Source organism: Misgurnus anguillicaudatus, chromosome 23 (genome assembly GCF_027580225.2).
Source record: "Misgurnus anguillicaudatus chromosome 23, ASM2758022v2, whole genome shotgun sequence".
NCBI lineage: Eukaryota > Metazoa > Chordata > Actinopteri > Cypriniformes > Cobitidae > Misgurnus > Misgurnus anguillicaudatus.
In genome coordinates this window covers 32986615-33011769 of record NC_073359.2, presented here as the reverse complement: position 1 = coordinate 33011769, position 25155 = coordinate 32986615, and the positions used below count along the sequence as shown (strand labels likewise).

Genomic DNA, 25155 nt, shown 5'->3' with positions numbered 1-25155 from the left:
AACATTTAAAAATGTTAAGTCAGCTAATATTTATAATAGGGATGCATAATGATTAATCAATTAATATTTTACAATATACAAATGTATAATTTATATTATATATAAATACTTCATATATAAATATATATTTTTCTTCAAATTAATACATGCATGTGTGGATATTTATTTATATAAAATTATTATTCACAGTTCATATATATGATATAAACAAAAACTTTTATTCTGCAATAGATTAATCGTGATTAATCTTTACACATCTCTAATTTTTAAGTTGAATTAACTAAATATTTGAAGGTAGCATGAACACTTACTTTGTTGAGAACAATTCTTTTTTAAAAGTGCTATTTTATTAAAAACATAATAGAGAAGCGCATATCAATTTTAAGAGATTATTAAGGTAGAAAAACTCATGTTTAGACCATTTCTACAATGACTTAGCAGATCTACTTCAATCGTTTCTTGTTTTTCTGCTGTATAGTGCTTCTTTAAAGAGAGACATGTTTAATGTTTCATTGTGACATGAGTTCATCAGTGTCTCGTAATGAATTAATCTTCAGTACAGAGCCGCTGTGTTTTCGGTGGATGATAATAATGAGCTGATGTCTCTCAGCGTGAGATGATCCCTCCGACTGCAGTACAGACGTTTTCTCTTTGATGATGTCGCTCGCTTCTACTAAAGGAGCTTTAGTCATTGTTGAAACATGTGGGTGTTGAACAGACCGACAGACACTCGCGTCTACTGTAACTGAGAAAAATACATCACATTCACTAGTAACATCTAAATTTTGTTTGGAAATACCACAAATGTGACCCGGCGTGTGAAAAAATCATCTAGGCATTTTTATGATTTACTGTTTTCTACATCCGTCATATTTGAATGCACTGTACGTCGCTTTGGATAAAAGCATCAAATCCATAAATGTAATTGTAAAATCTGCTTTCATGAAAAATGCCTTTTGTACAGCAGCTTTAATATCTTTGAGATGTTTGGAGATAAAATATAGCGTACGTCACAGCACTTTCTCCCTAGAGATAACTTGTTTGGTGAGGAAAGAATAAGGATCTCTTTATCATTAGAGATCTGGCATGTATTGAATGTAGCTTTGATTAAAATGTCAGATGTTAATCCTCAACACCTCCACTGTAATTCCTTTTGACATTTTTCCATTTCTTTAATCATTAAACAGAAAAACATTAAAGATTTTATTAAAGATTTAAAATGTGCACCATTTATAAAGAGATTCACCTCTTGCTGTTTACAGTATTTTTGTCCATACTGTCCTCTTGCATGTACAGTACAGATATAAACAGGAGACTTTATCCCTGCCAGTAAGAGAATAGAGATTTAAAACATGTTATAGTAAATGGGGTGTGAAGTGCGGGCATCTTGACCGCTTTACCTTTCTGAATAACAAGCTTCAGAGTACGTCTACTGATACAGACTGAGCGAGAAAAGTATAATTACTGGAGTAAATGATGCACTTAAAATCTCTGTGTGCTGTTTGTACTTCATCTGAGTTTAAAGGGCAGAATAACAGTGTGAACGTGTGCTGACGTCAGTCTGATAGATGTCATGTTTAATGAGACACACATTTCATTATATTCAGTGTGGAAAAACATTAAAGGAACACGCAGACCTTTTGGGAATTAATACGGAGCTTATTCACCGTATCCGTAGCAACACTTCCGCAAACTCTCGGCTCCTTACCACGGGGCTTCTCGGGTTTTGCGAGCAAATCACTTCACCCATGTAGCAGTGCTTCGCCTTCTGAGAATATAGTTTCCAGTATATATATATATATATGGTAAGAAGATGGCTGTCTCTAATAAGACCTTGTTATTTGTACACACTGTGACTATACAAATCACAACATATAACTATGAAAATGTTGGTGTTGTTTTGTCACTTATTGGGAGCAGTATGCTAGCCGGAGCCATTTACTTTCAGTCTTTGTGCTACGCTAGGCTAGCGGTGGGTGCATTAGAGTTACAGCATGCAGGGAGATGAAAAAAGTATGTATGGACTTATCTAACTCTGGGGGATACGGGGAATAAGCTAAAGTCAAATAATGTAAGAATAATAATGTAACATATATGTAGCGTAATGTCGAAAAAGTATCAAAGCGATTTTCTCCGAGCCCTGATAACATTTGCATTCCAAACTATGACAGCATCTTTAGCACGCAACCCTTGACAGAGCTAACAAATATTGTGTTATTTCGTCACCATTTTGCGCGTGTAGGTCCAGAAAGCTGTTTTCATCCATGATAAGTTAATTCATAAAGCAGTCATTTTTTTCTTATAACGCGATGTGTTTCTGGTTTTATGTGTTACAGTACTGATCAATCTACAGGTTATTTAGTGCTCTAACACATCCTGAAGTTTGACTTCTCAGAGTTTTTTAAAATAAAAGTTAACACTTGTTACTTTTGTTTCGCTGCTAATACTGTTGCATTATGTTGAAAATGTGTATTATTCTAATTTGTTAATTTCATTTTCAAATTTTTTTATTCAAGTTTATAATGTCGGGTTGCTTTTGTACCGAGCCCCTAAGGTGACATTGGAGTAAAAAAATCTCAAGTTTAGTTTCATGTGCTCACGCAAAACTTTCATGTGGCGAATTTTTTAAAAAATGTTTAGCACGCACAAAACTAAACTTGTGTCCCCTTATGTCCCCTTAGGGGCTCTGTACTTTTGAAACATTTGATGAAACTGAAATTTAAAATGAATGTGTAATTTATTTATTTTTTTAAATAAACGAAAAATTTTAAATAAATAAAAGTCATGTATATTTACTAAAAACAAGTGTTACACAAAAATCTTTTTGTTCTGTTGTGTTACTTTTGATCCACCTGTGTTTTACTTTCGTTCCAGCTGACAGGGTCAAGAGTAACAATGCGCTACTTATGTTCAAAGTAAAATTATACTAAAGTCGTTTTACATTTGTTCAAACTTTCATCTGGTATTGATAGACTACAGTTGTGAGTTATTGACCACAGCAAAAATATATCTGTCTAAAATATTATCTTTTTTCTGAAAAATTGTACGTTCACCCCTGCTCCCATAATATCAACGGACACCCAAGGGGTTAAAAAATTCCCTTAGGCTATAGGGAAAAAGTGCTTTGGATAAAAAACAGACTTTTTTGTCCTGTCAGATTTTATGCATATCTGTTTTTAGAATGACCAAGTACTTATCTGAGCTGCAGAATCAAATCATATTTTGTATTATTTAATAGCCTATATATCACTACTCAAGAGTTTGGTCGCAGTGCTCATTCTTAATCATCACTTTCCACATTTTAAAGTCATTATTAAATCTATAGCCTACGGAATAATAAGTATGATTATAGAGACGACCAATTTTTTATTTGACATTTTTCCAAAGTGCTAGCATATTCTGCAGAGAGAGAGAGAGAGAATGAGAATGAGAGAGAGAGAGAGAGAGAGAGAGAGAGAGAGAGAGAGAGAGAGAGAGAGAGAGAGAGAGAGCTTGGAAGTTGATTTCAGAGAAGGACAGAGAGGATTACCTCGTGCACACAGGAGTAGATCTCGCGCGCTGGATGAATGAAGGTTACGCGCACTCGTCACTGAATATCTTTCACGTGAGATGACAGAACTTTATGATTTCTCAAGCGCGCAACAGATTACAGTATGAAACAAGGGTAAATTAAAATGTCGCGACGCGTGTGTTTAGGCAAACCTTGCGTTTTCTGGCAACAGTTGAGACTTTCATTGAGAGGGGTAAACCGCAGCAGTTATATTTTGTTATCATTATTTACTGCAGCTCCACATTTCAGTCAGTTTCGGTGAACGTGCGCGTTTGTTCTGCGCGTAAAACGGCCACAGGACGTGATTCATGCTGGACATTACTCTAGCGCGCGTTAACGTGCGTCCTAGCGTCCCTTTTTGAGCTGAGGGGGCGTCGAAGGTCTCTGACGCTTTCCAAAATGTGCCAGAAAGCGAGCCAGCACGCGGAAGGTTCGTTAAAAGAGGCGGGAAAGCTCTTTTTGAAACACACGACGTTTCACGGACTGAGGCACATCTTTCTGAGCGGCTCGTACCCGCGCAGGGTCGCGTGGCTCCTGGCGTTTTTAACGGCGCTGGCGCTTCTCTTCACATGGTCCTCTAACCGAGTCCGGTGCCTGCTCTCGTCGCCGGTTTACACGAAAGCGCATATGGTTTACGCCAAGCGCCTCGTGTTTCCCGCCGTCACCATCTGCAACCAGAACCTCTTGCTGCCGCGACGCATGAAGAAACCGGACATCTTCAGCGCGGGCACGTGGCTCGGGCTCCTCGGGAAGAACCGCCAGGTGTCCGACGGAGTACGAGAAGCGCTCGCGGGCACCGGTAACGTGCCTCCCTGGTCGCCGTTATCGCGCATATTGGACTTTAATCACTTTCTGCCCCCTCCTCGTGAGTCTCAGCCCTCCATGAGGCAGTTACTGGACCGTCTGGGGCATCAGCTGGAGGAGATGCTGCTTTACTGTCGCTTTCAGGGCCAAAAGTGCGGACCGCACAACTTCAGCACCGTAAGTGTATGGACAGCGACGTGAGTCTCCGGGTTCGAGTCTCTATTAATGTAGATGAATCTAAAAGTCTGTCTTACAGTTGTTTGTAAACAGTTTATGTTGTGTTTTCCAATACTTAATTGGTAGTTTTTATGTTAACAACACAAAGGTCATGGGTTCGATCCTCAGCACCATAAGTGTCCGGGTTCGAGTCTCTTTATTAATGTAGACAGGCTCTTAGTGTCTGTCTTACTGTAGTTTGTAAATAGTTAAGGATGTTTTCTCAATACTCAATTGGAAGAACATTTAGTTAACAACACAAAGGTCATGGGTTCGATCCCCAGCGCCTTAAGTGTATGGACAGCGACAGGAGTTTCTCTGTTTAAGTCTCTGTTAATGTAAGCTGGCTCTTTAAATGTCTGACTTATAATTGTTCTCAATACTCTGTTGGTCAAGCATTATGTTAGCAACACAAATGTGAAGGGTTCGAACCCCAGCGCCATAAGTGTCCGGATTCGAGCCTTTTTATTAATGTAGATAGGCTCTTAATGTCTTACTGAAGTTTGTAAATAGTTAAGGATGTTTTCTCAATACTCAATTCAAAGGACATTTAATTAACAACACAAAGGTCATGGGTTCGAACCCCAGCACCATAAGTGTATGGACAGCGACAGGAGTTTCTCTGTTCAAATCTCGGTTAATGTAGACTGGCTCCTTAAATGTCTGACTTATAGTTGTTCTCAATACTCTGTTGGTAGAGCGTTATGTTAGCAACACAAAGGTGATGGGTTCGATTCCCAAGCACCATAAATGTTCAGATTCAAGTTTCTTTATTAGATAGGCTCTTAATGTCTGTCTTACTGTAGTTTGAAACATTTTAGGTTGTTTTCCCAATAATCGATTGGTAGAGCATTGTGCTAACAACACAAATGTGATGGGTTCGATCCCCAGGGCCATAGATGTCCAGGTTCGAGTCTCTTTATTAATTTAGACAGGCTCTAATTGTCTGTCTTACATTTGTTTAAAAATGGTTTAAGGATGTGTTCTTGAAACTTAGTTGGTAGAGCATTATGTTAACAACACAAAGGTGATGGGTTCGATCCCCATCACCATAAGTGTCTTGGTTCGAGTTTTTTTTATTAATGTAGATAGGCTTTTAATGTCTGTCTTAATGTAGTTTTAAACTTTTTAGGTTGTTTTCACAATAATTGATTGGTAAAGAATTGTGCTAACAACAGAAAAGTCATGGGTTCGAGCCCCAGCACCATAAGTGTCTAGGTTTGAGTCGTTTTATTAATTTAGACGGGCTCTTACTGTCTGTCTTACATTTGTTTGTATACAGATTAAGCATTTGTTCTTATTCAGTTGGTAGAGCATTATGTTAGAAACACAAAGGTAATGGGTTCGATCCCCAGCACCATAAGTGTCCGGGTTCGAGTTTATTAATGTAGGTAGGCTCTTAATGTCTGTCTTACTGTAGTTTTAAAAAGTTTAGGTTGTTTTCCCAACAATCGATTGGTAGAGCATTGTGCTAACAACAGAAAGGTCATGGGTTTGATACCCAGTGTCATAAGTGTATGAACAGCGAAATGTCTGTCTTACAATTGTTGTCAATACTCAGTTGGTAAAGCAATACTCAGTTGGTAAAGTGATGGGTTCGAACCCCAGTTCCATACGTGTCCAGGTTCAAGTCTCTTTATTAATGTAGATGGCCTCTAAATCTCTGTCTTACAGATGTTTGTACACAGGTTAAGCATGTGTTCTCAATACTCAGTTGGTAGAGCATTATGTTAGTTTGGGTTTGATTCCCAGCACCATAAGTGTCTAAGTTTGAGTCTTTTTATTAATTTAGACGTGCTCTAACTGTCTGTCTTACATTTGTTTGTATACAGATTAAGCATTTGTTTTTAGTTGGTAGAGCATTATGTAGAAACACAAAGGTGATGGGTTTGATCCCCAGCACCATAAATGTACGGGTTCTAGTTTCTTTATTAATGTAGGCTCTTAAGTTGTTTTATCAAAAATCGATTGGTAGGACATTTTGCTAACAACAGAAAGGTCATAGGTTCGATCCCCAGGAACATAAGTGTATGGGTTCGACTCTTTATTAATGTAGACAAGCTCTGAATGTCTGTGTTAGATTTGTTTGAAAATAGTTTAAGGATGTGTTCTCAAAACTTAGTTGGTAGAGCATTATGTTAGCAGCACAAAGGTGATGGGTTCGATCCCCAGCACCATAAGTGTCTTGGTTCGAGTTTTTTAATTAATGTAGATAGGCTTTTAATGTCTGTCTTACTGTAGTTTTAAACAGTTTAGGTTGTTTTCCCAATAATCGATTGGTAGAGCATTGTGCTAACAACAGAAAGGTCATAGGTTCGAACCCCAGGACCATAAGTGTCCGGGTTCGACTCTTTTATTAATGTAGACAGGCTCTAAATGTCTGTCTTACATTTGCTTGAATATGGTTTAAGGATGTGTTTTCAAAACTTAGTTGATAGAGCACTATGTCACAAAAGTGATAGGTTCGAACCCCAGTGTCGTAAGTGTCTGGGTTTAAGTCTCTTTATTAATGTAGACGGGCTCTTAATGTCTGTCTTACAGTAGTTTAGGTTGTATTCCCAAGACTCAGTTGGTAGAGCATTGTGTTAACACCACAATGGTCATGGGTTCGATCCCCAGTGCCTTAAGTGTATGAACTGAGAAACTGTTCATGAGTCTCTGTTAATGTAGGCTGGCTCTAAATGTCTGTCTTATAATTATTTTCAATTCTCAGTTGGTAAAGCATTGTGTTATTAACACAAATGTGATGGGTTTGATTCCCAGAGCCATAAGTGTTTGGGTTCAGGTCTCTTTATTAATGTAGATGGGGTCTTAATGTCTGTCTTACAGTACTTTGAAACAGTTTAGGTTGTATTCACAATACTCAGTTTGGTAAAGCATTGTGTTAACAACACAAAGTTCATGGGTTCAAACCCCAGCACCATAAGTGTATGAACAGTGACAGGAGTTTCTCGGTTTGAGTCTCTGTTAATATAGTCTGTCTCTACATGTCTTACAGTTGTTTGTAAACAGGTTAAACCTGTATTCTCAATACTCAGTTGGTTAGCAACACAAATGGTTAGGGTTCGAACCCCAGGAACCACACATACTGATAAAATGTATACCTTGAAGTCACTTTGGATGAATGCATCTGTCAAATACTGAGTTAAAGATGAAGTCATGTGACTTCTGTTGCATACTAATACACACTTATTGTTTTAAACAATAGTAAGCTGTGTATAAAATAATTCATTAAAATCAAACTTTGATCTCATAATTTAATTATGACTTTCACAGACAGGGTCACATGTTTTATTAAATAAATACATGCATAGTGTTCAGTCTGTTAGTCCAGATGAGCTCTAGGTTGGTTTTAACACTGAATGTGTAATTATATTTGTCTCGCCATTAACACGTATGAGACCGTCTTTGCATGCTTATTAAAGTCATTCAGTCATGTGACTTGTGGGATATCATGAATGATTTTGTCCTGAGGCCCTCAGCATTACAGGAGCCCATCTGCAGTCTCCTTGCGTCCAGGTCCTTGGGAATAGTAATTTGGCTCTGTGCTAAATTTATGCAGTGCATTGCATTCAGTGTAAAAATTATGATCTGTCATTTTAAGAGAGTGGAGCCAGTAAATATATCCGTTTTTCATCCTGCACGATGATTTCATCGCTGATACGAGACTGTAGAATAAAAGAATGATGGCATATTAGCACTATAGGTCCTTTAAACAGCTCATTTTGTGTTACGCGTGTGTTTTTGTGTACAGTATGAATCATTCGGCTGCACTTTCAATAGCTCACAGAAGGTCATTTTCCCGGCAGCCACGCACATCTGCATGTAAACATGTAGATAAACTCCTCTTTCTTCCTCCATTTACACAAGAAAAGAGTTTCGTATGTGAGCTAGAGCAGCTCGAGAGCATTCACAGATAGACCTTCATTTAAAGTGATTATAGTGTGCTGATAGTAAAAACAGAGTCTGAAGCGTCAGTCAGGCTTGAAGATCTTTGTAATTATCAACCTCGCAGCTCTCTAACTCTGTGCTTTTCTTTTGTCTTTAAAAGGAAATTCATTTTCATGAGCTCTGCTTGAGCGAGCGCTGCTGGTAGGAAGGCCCACGTGCAGCGTTTAACTCGAGTCAGAAATATGGGCATTTTGAGTACCATGTGCTTGAAATTTCCTTTGTTGGCATAGATGTTACATTAGATGAGTGTTCAGTAGATAAGAGAGAATTTCGTTTGTCATGTGAACCACACAGGTGTTGCCTGGATGTTAATGTCATTTGACATTGGATCAGATTCAGATTTGAAACTATAACTAGATTTTTGCACTGTCACATAAATTTATCTGTAGCACCATAGTGGTTCTCCTCAACAGGTCACAGTACAATGTGTGTTTACATGTGTTTTATTATTAAAATATGAAAAATTCAGTATAGCAGTGTGTCAATATACTGCTATTGGTAGCAAAAAAATGTGAATGTGTATTTTAAGTAATTTTAAGTATAATTCATCAGCAAACTCCCCCCCACACACACAAAATCGCAATAATATCATTATTGTAAGGAATGGTGTTTAAAAAAGCCATAATAACTTTGTTGGTGTTTACATGTGTTTTTATGATTAAAATATGAAGGAAAATTCAGTATAGGGTTGTGTCAATATACCGGCATTGGCAATAACCGCGATATTTAACTACTTAATTGATGTCATCATGTTTATATTATGCATATGGTAATATCGTAAATAATTTGTCTGTGTTTACATGTGTTTTTATGATTAAAATATAAAGGGGGAAAAAAATCAGTATCGGGTTGTGTCAATATACCGGTATCGGCAATAACCGCGATATTTAGCTATTTGATTGTTGTGGCATCATGGCAATATTACACATATGGTAATATCGTAAATAATTCAACAGCCATTTGAAATGTTGCCTAAAGAGCCACAATGGTTACAAACTCTCCTTCTACCTCCTTGCTCTTGTATTTTGAGTAAAATTCATCAGAAAAAATTAAAATAAACAATTATATAAAATTGCAATAATATCGCTACTGTAAGGAATTTGTTTTTTGAAGCCATAACTTTGTCTGTGTTTATATGTTATTTTTTCTTTTTTAAATATGAAGGAAAAAATCAGTATAGGGCTGTGTCAGTATACCAGTTTCGTCAATAACCATGATATTTAAATACTTGATTGTTAATATCATGTCAATATTACACAAATTGTAATATCATAAATAATTCAGCAGCCATTTGAAAGCCATTTTTTTTAGTAAATTTTAATGATAATTCTTTGGCTAAAAAAAAACCCATTCAATAATATATAATTGCAATAATAGCATTACTACAAGTTCTTTTGGCTATGATAATTATGTAATATTTCTATATTTGCTAAAAACAATGTTATTTTCTGAATTTAGTATAATACAATATGTTTGCATGGTTTATGGTAAAAAAACACACACATTATTTTCCACATATCGTACATTTTCTCCAGATATCCTGCCTTCTTTAGACGCTTTGATTTTGTACAAAACTCATCAATCTGAAAAGCTCTGTGTCCCTGATTGGCCAGCTAATCTGCACGTTGTAATTGGCCTGAATACCTCTGATGTCAGCCGGAAATGTGACGCTACTTACCATGTTTGAAAGATTTGCTCACAATGCAATGCTTACAGGAGGCTGTGAGTCTGAAGTGGGAGGAATTATGATAATGTCGGTCTTTACAACATCACCAATCCCAATAAGTAAACTGTTACAATCCGTGTGTTTGTTGTAGTCCAAGAAAAGAGATTTACGTTGGAAATGATAACTCGCGTCATTGTTTACTTTGGGGTTTGTACCTTTGCATATCGTTAACATGAACTAATACACACTTACACATCAAAGGAAATCGTGAATTGGATCCTTTAAAGGTATATTTTAACTTTAGAACTGCATCTCTTTTTGGTTTCATCCATCTTTTATGTTTGTTGTGCATCTCTGATGTCACAGCTGTGATACTGCAGGTCTGGATCATATTGATAATCAATAACACCCTAAGGCTGGAGGCCAGTATGAAGATCTACCAGAGAGACAGAGAAAGATGGACAACACTGTCCACAAGCAGGCCACCGACAGATAAATGGTAACCCGTTTAGCAAGACCGGTGCTCTTAAATTGGCCGTATTGCCTCTCCATTTCATCACTGAGTCTGCTGTCAATGTGGCCGACCGGCAGTCGATAGGGGAAACGCTATTGATTTAATGTGGCACGTCCTGTGGCGATCATTGCGCCCGTATTGATCGCTGTCAAACCGGGACCACCAATCTCCTAAACACACAAAATCGCTCACTTTAGCTTCAGAATGAAACAAGATGGCAAACAACATCCAGATATGATTTAGATTTTGGACACAACAAACGGGACAAATAGTGTAAAACAGCGTTGCATTAGTCCTTGTACTTGCCTGTTTTGTTTTTGTTGTGTGGATAAATGTGTGGATTGTTTTTTGGTGTCCTTGTGTCATATCGCACTACTAATGTTGATCTGCAACGTCCAGCGGCAGTAAATCAAAGGGTGAGTTGAGACGTTCATCGGTCACAGACGCTTTTCAATCGAACCCTTGTGACAGTTCTTGAAACAACGTTGAGTTTGTACCCGGACGGCCCTCAGACAGGGGCACACTGACGTTTACATTGTGAATTATTCATTTCAGAAGTGTTGCCTGTCGTCTTGATCTTGATGGGTACTGATGGGTATATCAGTCACGCTCGGAGGACACCAGAGATAGTCTTCATCAATAGTCTTCTTCCTAGCACATTAAAGTGGAAGATAACAATGACATATCAGGTTTAGGATGGTAATGTGGATTGTGAATTGCTTTGTGCAGCTGCACATTTGAGTAGGTGAATACTAATATTTGGGCTTTTTGCAATTTGGTTCATAAACGGGCAGAGAGTCAAACCACTGGCAATGCAAATCTGCTGTTAAGTCTTTTTAAACACTTGTCTTTCATATGGGATCGCTTCATGAAGTTCATGTATAACTGTTTTAGACAAAACACCTGCATCTTGATCATCCCGATTTTATGCGCATTTTGAAGTATCGCATAAGAATAAAGTGATGCCAAATTTAGAATAAAAATAACTTAATTTGCATATAAGTTTTTACACCCCCTTGAGGTGGTTTTTGACTTGTGTGAAAAAGAGAAAATGCAAATAATGGAAGATGGAAATGTATTTGTAAAAACAATTGTAACACACCGAACATTAAACCCACGGGACTGATCGTCTAGCTGTTTACAATGCCGTTGTTTTTAACATATATGGGTCTCGACATCGTCGCAATGCCTGCATCAGAAATTCAGCATTTCTTCTTTTGTGCACAGCATTCACTTTGCCAATTTACAATCTGCACTGCTAGTAAATTTATAACTTGCCCAATCGAAACTAAATGCAGTGCCTTATTTTATTTATTGTTGATTACTAGGTTACCAATACCATCGTTATTCACTCGGACAACTTCTTGATTTTTTTTGCTTCATGTTTGGATGGAAACCCCACTATTGATAATTTAAAGGCTAAATGCAGGATCTCGAATTCATCCAGAGACCAAAATAAGCTTGTGAGGCGGGAAAGAGTGATGCTTGATCTGAACCTTGGTTTACTTTGTTTTGTAATCTTGGAGTCTTGTAAGTTATTTATTGTTTATTTGCAGCGTCTGGGTTTGGCAAGGAGCTTTTTTGTGTTTTGTGTTTTGACTCCAGAATGTTATTCCAGCACTGCAGACACATTTCTGGCAGAAAAGTAAAGAAAGTACAAAGATGTCATCTTTTTTTGATAGATATGTTTACAGATATGCTGGCTGCAATATGAGACTGCGGGAAGTAACATTCTTATAAAAAAATGTATCCAACATCAGAAATTTTGGACCATGGGTGCCTTCTGCACGATTTTGAGGGGGAACTGATGTTGTGATATTTGGCTTTTCTCTGGTGCGAATTGCAGTATGATAACTACAGGATGACTTTGCCAAACAATTTGCATTTTATTGTATAGCTCTGGAAACTTGACGAAAATAGGTGTGTGATAGTATTACATAACATACCTCTTGTCAAGAGGCAAAGAATTGACAGTACAATTGGGTTTCAATTTCAACAAACCACCATTATGGCGATCAGTGTTTGCATTAGCTCATTTGCATTTTAAAAGACACACCCAAAAATGGCACCGTTCATATAATGCTGTGTTCACACCAGAAGCGAATTTAATTATTTGTGCAAGTAGATTGCATACAAAGACAATGCAAAGACGTGAATAGACGGGAATTTGTGAGGGGCGAAGCGAATGATTTCCGTGAACATGCCTCTTCCTCAGAAGTTGAAAACATTCAACTCAAGCTGAAAATTTGCATGGTGCAAAGTTAAGTCCAACGAGTAATCTAGAGCGAGGAATATGATGCTTCACTTTTGGTGTGTACACAGCATAACAGCGTCAAAGATAATGAAACAAGTATTCTACAATGTGACTACTACGACTACAGCACAATGCAATAGCTCTACTTTCGATTAAACGTATTACAGGGCTATGTTACACTACATGAGTTTAAAAGGGTCATATTGTATGATATTTTAAAAGATGTAAAATAAGTATTTGTTGTCCTCAGAGTACTTAAAGGGATACTTCACCGATTTAGCACAAAATACCCCACAGATAATTTATTATAACATGTTAAAATTGCCACTTTGTAGGTGCGAGGAAAATGTGCCGTTTTTGGGTGTGTCCTTTAAAATGCAAATGAGCTAATGCAAACACTGATCGCCATAATGATGGTTTGTTGTAATTGAAACTCAATTGTGCTGTCAATAATTTTTTTCCTCTCTCTCTCTCTCTCTCACTGCACTAAATGGCAGTGCCGTGGTTGAATGGTGGAAATTAAGGGGGCAGTCTTATTGTAATAAGATTTGCTACCTACGTCACAAAACAGGCGGAATTTAAATAAGCTATTTTTTTACATGCTTGCAGAGAATGGCTTACCAAAACTAAGGTACTGGGTTGATCTTTTTCACGTTTTCTGAGTTGATAGAAGCACTTGGGACCCAATTATAGCACTTAAACATAGAAAAAGTCAGATTTTAAACATCTGACATGCTTTAAAAATACTTAAAACAGGACTTTATCACCACCGCATCTAGTCTGCAAAATAGGGCTATATTTTAGATTAAAAAGCAGCATTTGTTCAGTTCTTAAGCAGGTGTGATCACTATTCACATTGATATCTCATGGTTATTAATGTTCCAAAGAAGGTAAATGCGATTTGAAATAAATCCACACGATTCTCCTCTGTGATCCCATCTTTCACAGAAAACGCTATAAAGCGATGCCAACCTGCAGGGACTGTAAAAAGCTTTTCTCCTCTCGCACAAACTTTTAAAGTTGCTTCATTTTTCATCATGTCCCTTTACAAAAGGCAAGAGTAAATAATGAATTATTGATGGTTTTTGTCCTGGACGTTTCTGTGCACATGATGTCAGGATTCACTTGGGAGATGAGATGTGTTGGCATATTCTCAGCCGTTGAGGACCTCACAAAAACATACAGTGTGTTCCCGACTCTATTCGTTTCTTAAACAGCGTGTGAAGCATTTTGTCTATTGTAAATGTTTTCTAAAGGTTCATTCTTTCGTGGCGAGCATACAATGGTTTAATGTCCTCGTTCATGGTGAGATATCTATGAAGTTTCTGCTACAGTCGACTCAAGGTCAACCAAACTCGAACCCGACGCTCTTGTTCATCATCGTTACCACAGCAACTCGCTTTCTCGTCTTGGCAACAACCTTGCTTCTATTTGATAGATGTTTTACATGTTGTTATCTCATGAAGTGCAGATCTCTGGAGTATTTGATGTTTGGGGTCTGGGCTGTATGGCTGAAAGCATTACATCTTAAAATGATCTCATATATCTCAATATGTATAGAGAATACACACATGCTGATCAAAACGTAAGTCACTTTGGATAAAAGCATCTTCCAAATCCATAAATGTAAATGTTGATGAAGTGAGCACTTCATCTCTAACATGTCAATACGCTTTAAATGCATTTCACTCATCTGTTGTCTGTGTTTGAGAGAAATGAGTTCCTAGAGAAATCAAGAGATGTGTCAGGTATCTTTGAGCTTTTGATTCCCTCAAGATCTGTCATTCCTCGGAAGACAAGGCCTATTTCATTTCCTCCAGCCTGAAGTTTCTCATTTGTCCGCGATGTAATCGGGTTGCGGCGCAGACGGGCTGCAGCAGTGCGGATCGGTCTCCCGCTGTCTGTGATCTGATTACACGCCCATTAGATCAGTTTCAATTAGGAGCGATGAGATGAGTTCACAGCGGATCACATCAGACTGAATTAGAGATGCTCTGTGATTCATCAGTCCATTTCCTGAAGAACACCTTGAAAAACATTGAATCCATTGAGACTATTAAATACATCACACATGACTCATGACAGAGTTTTGTGTGCACTAAAATGATTTGTAGAAATAACTCTGTGAACTATGAACCGATGCTGGCTGGATGTCTGTGTTGGGAAAACATCATCTTATTGTTTTTTATATATATATATCAAAAATAATAAAAGGCATGCTTCCCACATGGTTTGTCAGAGGAGTGAATGATATTTATTTGGCATCTTCAACAAGTGTTTGTTCAGTAACAGAAACTCAATGTAGTTCATCAATGTTTGTTCATTTTTCAACAGATCTTCACCAGATATGGAAAGTGTTACACCTTTAACTCTGGGCAGGACGGCCGTCCGCTGATGGTGACTATGAAGGGTGGGATGGGAAATGGCCTGGAACTGATGCTGGACATCCAACAGGACGAGTATCTGCCCGTGTGGGGTGAAACCGATGAGACGATCCATCATATCAGTTGTTTCTCCAGACAGCACTGTAATCAAATGAAGAGTTTTTGAAGCAGTCTCTCTAAGCTTCTTAAATGTCCATCCTGAGAAAAAGTCACGGTTCCTTCTCAGTAATCTCAATCTGTGCTCGAAAGGTTATTTTAAAGTCTGAAATCTCAAGATAACTCAAATATTTTATCAATTTTATTCTACAATCTTAAATATAAAGGTATGTAAATGCCATAGACTGTTTGTCACAGGGATGAACATAGAAGAACCTGTTAGAATCTAATTCTAAGCAGGTCTAGAGGTATGAAGTTTTCGTTGAATCTGTAGTAAAGAGACGAGGTCTGAGGTGAGCAGCAGAGAGTTCTGATATATATCAGGGGCCATGAAAGACACTGACACCGAGATGCAGTTCAAACATAGACCAAAGTTTATTAGACAGGCTTCAGCTTATATAGTGTACAGAAAGGAAGCACTGGTCACCTGATAAACATTTGATAATGTCTAGAAGAACCATTTTTGGTTCCTTTAAGAACCATCCAGTCAAAAGAGTGTTGTCATCTTTTTGTTATTCACAGTGATGTCGTTGAAGAACCATTTTTGGTTCCTTTAAGAACCATTCAGTCAAAGGCTCTTCACAGTGATGCCATAGAAGAACCATTTTTGATTCCTTAAAGAAACATCCAGTCAACGGTTCTTCACAGTGTCGTCATCATTTTGTCAGTCAAAGGCCCTTCACAGTGATGTCACAGAAGAACAAATTTTGGTTCCTCGAAGAACCATTCAGTCAAAGTTTTTGCAAAGTGATGTCATAGAAAAAATTTTAAGGTTCTTTAAAGCAGTGGTTCTCAAACTTTTTCCACATGCGGCCCCCCTTGTGTACGGCGCACTTCTTCGCGGCCCCCCCAAAGAAAATTTAGGACAAAAAACTGTTCTAATATTTAACATTTGAATTAAACAAAACATATTAAGTTATACAAAGTAGTGCTGTTGGCTAGTAGCCTTTTTTTTAGATTTAATTACACAGAATTCATGTTAAATTAATGTATTTTAAAAAATGCCATAAAACTGGGGCCCCCCTGGCACCATCTCGCGGCCCCCAGTTTGAGAACCACTGCTTTAAAGAACCATTCAATCAAAGGCTCTTCACAGTGATGTCATAGAATAACAATGTTTGGTTCCTCAAGGAACCATTCAGTCAAAGTTTCTGCAAAGTGAAGTCATAAAAAAACATTTTAGGTTCTTTAAAGGCGGAGTGCACAATGTTTGAAAAACGCTTTGGAAAAGGAGACGGGCCGACTACCAAAACACACTTATAGCCAATCAGCAGTAAGGAGCGTGTCTACTAACCGACATCCTTGCCGGGTTGCGTATGTGTGGGGCGGGGCTTCTAAAAGAAGGTCCAGATTCTATTGGGGTAGGGGCGTGTTTGTTTAGGTGATTTCAAATATCAACATTGGCTTTCAAACATTGTGCACTCCGCCTTTAAAGAACCATTTAGTCAAAGGTTCTTCAGAGTGATGTTACAGAAGAACCATTTTTGGTTTCTCAAAGAACCCTTTAGTCAAAGGGTCTTCACAGTGATGTCATAGAAGAACAATTTTGGTTCTTCACAGTGGTTCTTCACAGTGATGTCATAGATTGACAATTTTTGGTTCCTCAAAGAACAATTCAGTCAAAGTTTCTTAGAAAAAACATTTGTTGGAACAGAAAGGTTCTTCAGATGTTAAAGGTTCTTTATAGAACCATTCAGCCCAAAATAGTTCTTCTATGACATCATAAAGCGCCTTTATTTTAAGAGTGCAGACTGCACGGTTCAGAATTTATCTTATTCACATTACTAAAAGTAATTCTGAACCGTCTATACTTTAACTGTATGACATAGTGTAGGAGTGAGAAAGTAATTTTTCAATTGCGTTGTGTATTAATGTAGCAAGTTAAGCACCATAAACAACTAAACCAGCAAATTATGCGTTATTTCTTCTAAAGGAGTTAAAAAACCTCTAAGACAAAGCTGATGGTTAAATTAGATTTAGTTGGTCCTGTTAGTTCTCATTAGTGATGAAAAGCAACCATTGAGTAAAACCGTTTTCTCTGCACACACACACACACACACACACACACGTGCTGTAAGCTCCATTTACTCTTGTAAAATGAAACTGAGCTGTTGAATTACCAGCTGAGATCATCACATATTACATCTGTGGTTTATATCTCCTACAGGGATGATTCTCAAGAGTAATCTGATATAATGATTCTCGTCCACCCGTCCTTCTGTGCACATTAACATAAACCTGCACGACTCGAACATAATCTGCTTATGAGTTTAGTTTAACATTGATCTCTGGTTGCTAAATTGGCTTTTAGTGTTTAATATTATTCAACAGGTTAAACTGCAACGGCTGAGGATAAGCTATTAACATTCATCATGTTGCAAGCTCACTGCAGGGACAGATTAAATGCAAATCGAGACAAATACTGCTTAAAAAGTAATCTCTCTGTTTTAAAGCATAGTCTTGCTATCTGTCTTACGATGTAAGATACCTTATAACACTATTATCTATCTGATAATCTGATATAAAGATCTCCTAAGTGACTGTTTTTGTGTTACAGTTTGCATTTATATAGCTGTGTATAAGCTGTAAGCTCAGTGTTAATAACTGTATCATATTCTCTCATGTTGTTGTGTTTGTTTAATTATCATTAAGCAGATGTTTAGTAAGAAGCTAAAATTAAACCAGTAGGACATCTCTGGATGTTTAGAGGATCTGCATCTCTAGTAATATCAACACAATCTCAAGGCTATACGATGTGGCTAATTTCGCAAATTTACAGCTTTACAACATTATAATGAATAAATGAAGAGTTTCGTTGCAAAACGAGATAAATCCGTTTTTTTTTATTGTTCAGAAATCTTGTTTTTTGGTTGTGCATTCCAATTAATATCAATTCAACTGCAGTTGGTTTGTTTTGATTTAAACCTTCATAACTTAAAAATACAGCTAAGTAGCACCATAAAACAAAATAATAACATGATAACATAATAATAAACATGTTTTCACAAAAATTTAAAAAAATTTATTTATCTCGTTTTCTAACAAAACTCTTCAAATTATGATCTTTATTAATACCAACACAATCTAATGGCTATACATACGTATTTTCACACTTTTTTGTACGATTTGCTTTTATCCCTGTAACACTAAGTTTAGCGACGGGGTTAGGGGTTGGAGTATCATTATTGTTTCTTTTAATAATCGTACGATTTTGCACAATTTGCTTTTGTCCCTGTGACATTCAGTTTAGCGGTGGTTTGGGGTATCATTATTGTTTTTTTATAACCGTACATTTTTGTATTTACGAATTCATACAAAATAGCCAAAAATTTTTGTTTGTTTTTTCCCGTGTTTGTGTCATTGTCACGAATTGGTTACGCAACAGCTTTTTCCTATTTTTAAAAACAATTGTTTGCTTCGGTTTTGGGGTTAGCTTTGGTGTTTGCATTAGGATGTGACTTTAAGTATTGGTTTATACTATTTTTTCAGATTTTTTTATTTTTATTTTCTAAATTTTAAACCATTGTCGCCTGGCGTTAGGGTTAGAGTTGGGTTTGGGTAAGGATGTCATTTTATGTAAATCTAACCCTAAACTGAAGAGAAAATGGTAAGAAATTAGGACAAAACAGTTGAGTAACCAATACGTGACAATGACACATAAACAGAAATTTGTGATACGATCACGAAAAAAACGTGGAAATTCGTGACAGTATCACAAAAAAGAATAAAAAAATTACGTAATTTTGTCTGACTTGGCTAGAATTCCTATGAATTCTTTATTTACTGTGTTTAGTTTTCAGTACTGAATGTAATACAGATAGGAAGTTTTTTCTGTATGAAATTTGTACATTAAATCAATGCTTTATTTTCTTAGTTTGTCGCAGTGCATTCTATGAATGCTTAGATAAATTTGACTTAATGCGCTTACAACTTTACAACATTATAACCGATAAATTCAACATTCATCACAATAATTGATCATACTGATCTTATAAAGCAAACAAACACGAGCGCAGTAAACAACATCAGCAGTCACGTGCGACCCGTATGCTTGTATGAAGGTCAAGATGTTGCCTGCGAGGCGAAATCATCCTGACCTTTCCATTAAAGATCATTTAGGTTTGAGATGCAGACAGAAACACGGCTGACCTGTAGACAGGCGCATTACAGCTGCAGACCGCATTACATGCCATGTTGTACGTCTAGACCGCAGCGTAGCTGTAATTGAACAAGAGACCCCGTACACCTGCACATGTCACCGGTCGACATTTAAAGAGATTGTTTTTAGAGCGATGTGTCTTCCTGAAGATGCTCTCTATCTTCACAGACGCTGTAGTCGTACAGTCGCATGTATACGATCTCTGTGAAAGCTGTATTACATCAGACTCAATTATATTGTCATTGCAGGAATCCAATGTCGTCCAATAATAACAATAAATTCACCTTGTTTTTACTTCTGATATCAAAGGACACACCAATAATAAATTTCATCATGTTATGGCCAATTGATAAATTAACCGTAAACTAATTGGAAAATTAATGAAAATATAAAATGAATAGTTTTGTTTCTACAGGAAGATGTGTTGAGGGAAATTAAAGATCATGAGTATGTCTCACATGGCATTAAAGTTTATTATGTGTAATTTCATATTGAACAGCTGTTTTAATTCATATGACAAGTTAGTTATTGAGCTGTAACCGGCGATGAGTCGATCTCCGTGTGATTTTACTCCTGGCGTTCTTGCCGTTCAATTTAAAGCAGGTAATACTGCAGTTTATCAAGTTGACCAGTTTATTCTTCAGACTATAACGGCTACGATGATGAATGTTGCTGTAAAACAGTGACCTCGGTCTTTCTCAGTACTGGATGATGCTAAACTCATACAGCAGCTGTATTTGTGAGCTCATCCTCTCGTGTGCCGCCGTGTTTGTGTTTAATTATTACGAAGCAGATGTTTAATGAGAAGTTAAAGCGATTTGCTCAGAAACCGCATATCTGTTGATAGTAATGTTTGACATCTGGTGTGGTCAATTATGGGCCTTCAGAAAGATCTCTGTGGTGAGTACAGCAGGCGGTGGATGGAGGCCAGAGTTTGGCAGCGTCTCAGGACAGTAATATGCTGTGATTTAAAGTGTTAAACCGATGCCGAGATGGTGTCAAACACAGGCTGAAATCTGTGTTAATGCACTCGGACGTGTTTGCTCAGGTGTCCAAAGAGAGAGAGCGAGAAAGAGAGAGCGAGCGAGAGGGAAAGTCAATATAGCTTTAGGATTACACCTGCTTCTCTGTGTAAGGTGGATGTGTGCTGAAATATCAAATATTACCTATTTATTTGAGATAGCTCGAAACTAGGTTGTGGTAAAAAACACATTGCAGGGTTCCCACGGTTTCTTGAAATCCTTGAAAGTTTGTGAATCAACAGGAAAAAATCTAATGCCTTGGGAAGTTTTTGAAAATATACATACATAGATACAGGTCATTAAAAGTGCTTGAATCTATTTTATGCAAGAAGATTTCTGAAAAAAATCCATATTATTCCCTGTGTAGTGTAGGATAATATCATAAAAATTCTAGACTTCTTAAGCACACGTGCTAAACTGTTAACTTTAAATGCTTATATCTTCTGTATGTGAATGTTGATTCATACCAAAATGCTTTTTTGCATAGTTGTGTTTGACACATGAAAACGTCTCGGGTTACGTATGTAACTGTTGTTTCCTGAGAAGGGAACGAGACGCTGCGTCTCCCTTGCCATACTTCCCTGTAATGCCGTCTTTTGCAATATTTTAAATAGCGATATACTTCCTGACTTCCGCGTCACCCTGTATTTGTCGTTAAGCCTCATCATTGGTTGAATTTGATATACACATTCAGACGCACTTACACTTGGAGGCGTCCCCAAAGTGTCACTGCAGTGACGCGGCGCAAGTTCCCTCAGAAGGGAACTATAACAATGTATCTTAAAAGGTAATACAATGTAACCTTGCTCTCACTTGAAATGTGTCCCCATATAGTCCTTGGATTTGAGGGTATTGGACCTGGAAAGTCTTTGAAAGGTCTTTGAATTTGAAGGTAACTAAGGTGTGGGAACCCTGACATTATTTTCCACATATCATACATTTTTGTAACTCCAGATTTTACTCTCTTCAAACAGGAGTTTATTTGCCTGATAAACCACCTCATGCGAGCATAAAACTGTTTTTCGCGGAATTGACGTGTTTCCATTGGCCGTATTTTCAATTCGCAATGTCAATTTGAAGGGTAATGGAAACTTGAGTAGGTGCACTGTAGCTGCATTTTCATTGGAAAAAAAATTCGCAAAACTTTAGCATTATTTTCTAAATGTCAACAAAAACTATTGCAAAATGTGCCATTCCCCTTATCCGATGTTATGGGACTAAAGCGTAACTTGCACCGTGCAGACCATCATATTGATAACATGAAAATACCACAAAAGTGACTACCATTAGAACGCATACAGAGCAGTCGACTCTTATATTTCGGTATTTTTATGTCATGTGCTAGACGGTTCTTGGGAACACACCTTGACCACACCTTTTGTCTTGTCCTCCAATCAAACATATCGCGCCAAATTTAAAGATTGATCATGTGACTTTTACGCATGTCAGTTAGTGATGTAGTACTCGAGTCCGGTCTTGAGACCGATTTCTGCTTTCTCAGACTCGTCTCTGACTTTTTCCTTTAAAGTCTCAAGCCGTTTCTCAATACCAAGTACGCCAAACTTGGACTTGTGTCCTTCGTAGTTCGAACTTGCAAGTTCAGATTCCTGACGCGAAATGCATTCTGGGAAACTTTGCTGTCATAAGTCCACACAAGTCTCCTCCGATGCATCCTCGATAAAATGGGCGGATCAAGAACACATCCGGGGATTTTATGTGAACTTGGGCTTGATGCGAACTTTGAATTGGAACAAAACTTGGGCCGCGACTGATGACGTTTCACAAGTCCACAAGAACGCAAGTACAGACAAGAACGCATATTGAGAAACGGCTTCAGTTGTGACTCTGTCTCGGACCACAGTGGGAGGAGAAGGACTCATAATTTCAGACCGAGTCCTCGAGACCAACACATTTTAAATGTTCATATAAAAAACCACACAACACATAAAAATAATAATAAAATGCAATGTTGATGGGCATTATTTGTTCCTCAAAGACTCGGTCTTGACTTGGACTCAACCCCTCCAAGACTCGGTCTTGACTCGGACTCGGCATAGGCGGTCTCGTCCCCATCACTAATGTCAGGTGACCTGTAAATGCAAAAACTTTCCATTGCAGTATTCCTTGTTTGAATTGCCTAAATAAACACTTCTAGTGTTTCCATTGGGTGCATTTTAAATGCACCATTTCAGTTTGTCAGGTGGAAAGATCTCATAGACTTGACCTGAGCCGTGTCTAAAAAGCAGAATATCTATTTACTTTGTCAGCTCTTGGGATTAATTAGTTTATTACACTTACATGTTAAATAACTGAACATGCTCCACCTGACCTGATGTCAATAAGTAGTGGTTTTCTCTCTTGCAGATGAGACATCGTTCGAGGCCGGGATTAAAGTCCAGATTCACACGCAGGACGAGCCGCCCTTCATCGATCAGCTGGGATTCGGAGTGGCTCCAGGTTTCCAGACGTTTGTCTCCTGTCAGGAACAAAGGGTACGGATCCACCAAGTTCTGGACTAAACTCTAGTCCTATAAGGCAGTGTTCTTCAACCTGGTCCTTGAGGATCCCCTTCCAGAAAGTTTTAGATGTCACTTTATTTACAACACTTGAACCAACTCATCAGCCTCCTTCCAGAATGTCTTCCTAACAAGCTAATGAGTTAAATCAGGTGGTTTCATTAAGGAGACATCTAAAACACTTTGGAGTGAGCTCCACAGTATGCTAGATTGCTGGTTTACTGCATACTTCAAAACTTACAAATGTTCCTGCAATAATATCTGATTTTTTATTCATGTTAATAAACCTTATATTAGCCTAGACATCTGGGCTGTGTTTGGACGCCTATTAAACTTTTTTTAAACGCTGGGATGACGATTGAAACTCATATGACTTTCTTTCTTCATCGAGACACAAAGGCAGATGATTTAGTGAAGATTCAGTACAGTGGCACTGGCAGTATATGATGATTCACTGTAACAGTTAATAAAGCCCTCCAGAGATTTAGCAGCTCAATGGTCATATTTCATACTCACAGTGGGTTTGCTATTATGACAGGCTCATTTTTTGGGTGAACTGACTCTGAACCTGCTGCATTTCTTTAAGGGTTATTGATGTTTATGGGTGGTATTGTGTCATACATTCAGGCTGCTGACATTTATGTAAGGCATTAATGTGTCTTATCATCTGTGTCTGGTGCGTGTGATATTGGTAGTGTGGTCTCTTGAAGGATTATAGCTTTAGTACGCTGCCTGCATAGATTACATTTTAAGGCAAAGCAAAAGAAATATTAAAATTGGGCTGTCACAATATATCAATATTGTGAATAACAGGGGTGTTGAACAAACCGTAATGTCCGATATCACGATAATGCGCATGATAATATCGTAAATAATTCAGCGGCCATGGTTACAAACTCCCCTTCTGCCTCCCTACTCTTGTCTTTTAAGTATAATTTAATAGCCTAAAAAACAAAGAAATAATGCTAAGGATCAAATTAACTGAATTGTCATTTGTTTTGGTGAACTATCCCAATGAACAAATGAACAAAGATTACTTAATGCTAAGAAGCTATATTTCTCATTGTTAGTTCATGTAGGCTAATGCAAATGTAAAAAAAAATCAAATGCAGACTGTGAATGTGGGCGACTCTGCTACTCATCAGGATCCAACAAATCTGTTATTTGGCAACTAAAACAGTGATTTGGCTCTTAAATGTTTTATTGAAGCAGTGATCACGTAGTCAGTTTTTTAGTTTGAAGTAGAGATGCACCGATTGCAATTTTCTTGGCTGATTCTGATTTCTGATGACAATACAGAGCAGATTCCTGACAATTATGTTGTTGTTGTTGTTGTTGTTGTTGTTTCAGTCGATTCATGGAAATACAGATTTTTCTGATTCCTGACAATACCTTTTTCTTTTTTAGTTCGTTTATTTATTTATTTTTGATGATTCATGCCAATACCTTTTTCGTTGTTGTTGACGATTCATGACAATACAGATTTTTGCCAATTCCTGACAATACCGTTTTGTTGTTGTTTTGTAGATTCCTGAAAATACCGGGTTTTGTTTATTTATTATTTTTGACGATTCATGACAATACAGATTTTGCCGATTACTGACAATACCATTTTTTGTTGTTGTTTTCAGATTCCTGACAATACAGATTTTTGACGATTCCTGACAATACCGTTGTTGTTGTTGTTTGCCGATTCGTGACGATACAGATTTTTGCAGACTGTTTTTTAATTCCTGACAATACCGATTTTTGCAGATTGCTGACAATATTGGATGTTTTTGGTTATTCCTGACAATACCGTTGTTGATGTTTGCCGATTCGTGGCGATACAGAGTTTTGCAGATTATTGACGATACCGATTTTTTTTATTTTATTTTTTTTTTTGCAGATTCGTGACAATACCAATTTTGTTTGTTTGTATGTTTATTTTTGACGATTCATGACGGTACAGATTTTTGCAGAT

General features: G+C 37.5%; 1 protein-coding gene across 6 annotated transcripts in view; it reads left to right on the top strand.

The window, feature by feature from the left end:
* The window catches only part of LOC129452875 (acid-sensing ion channel 1B), a 195012-nt gene that overhangs the window by 154233 nt on the left and 15624 nt on the right, over positions 1-25155 (top strand). For 4 of the 6 annotated variants that reach the window (XM_073861595.1, XM_073861593.1, XM_073861592.1 and 1 more), the window contains 2 exons: positions 15290-15448; positions 23049-23168. In XM_073861595.1, the coding sequence (XP_073717696.1) occupies positions 15290-15448; positions 23049-23168 (279 nt within the window). Of the gene's footprint in view, positions 1-3520; positions 3744-4340; positions 4532-15289; positions 15449-23048; positions 23169-25155 lie in introns of those variants that run through there. The other 2 variants (XM_073861597.1, XM_073861596.1) reach the window with 2 other exon arrangements.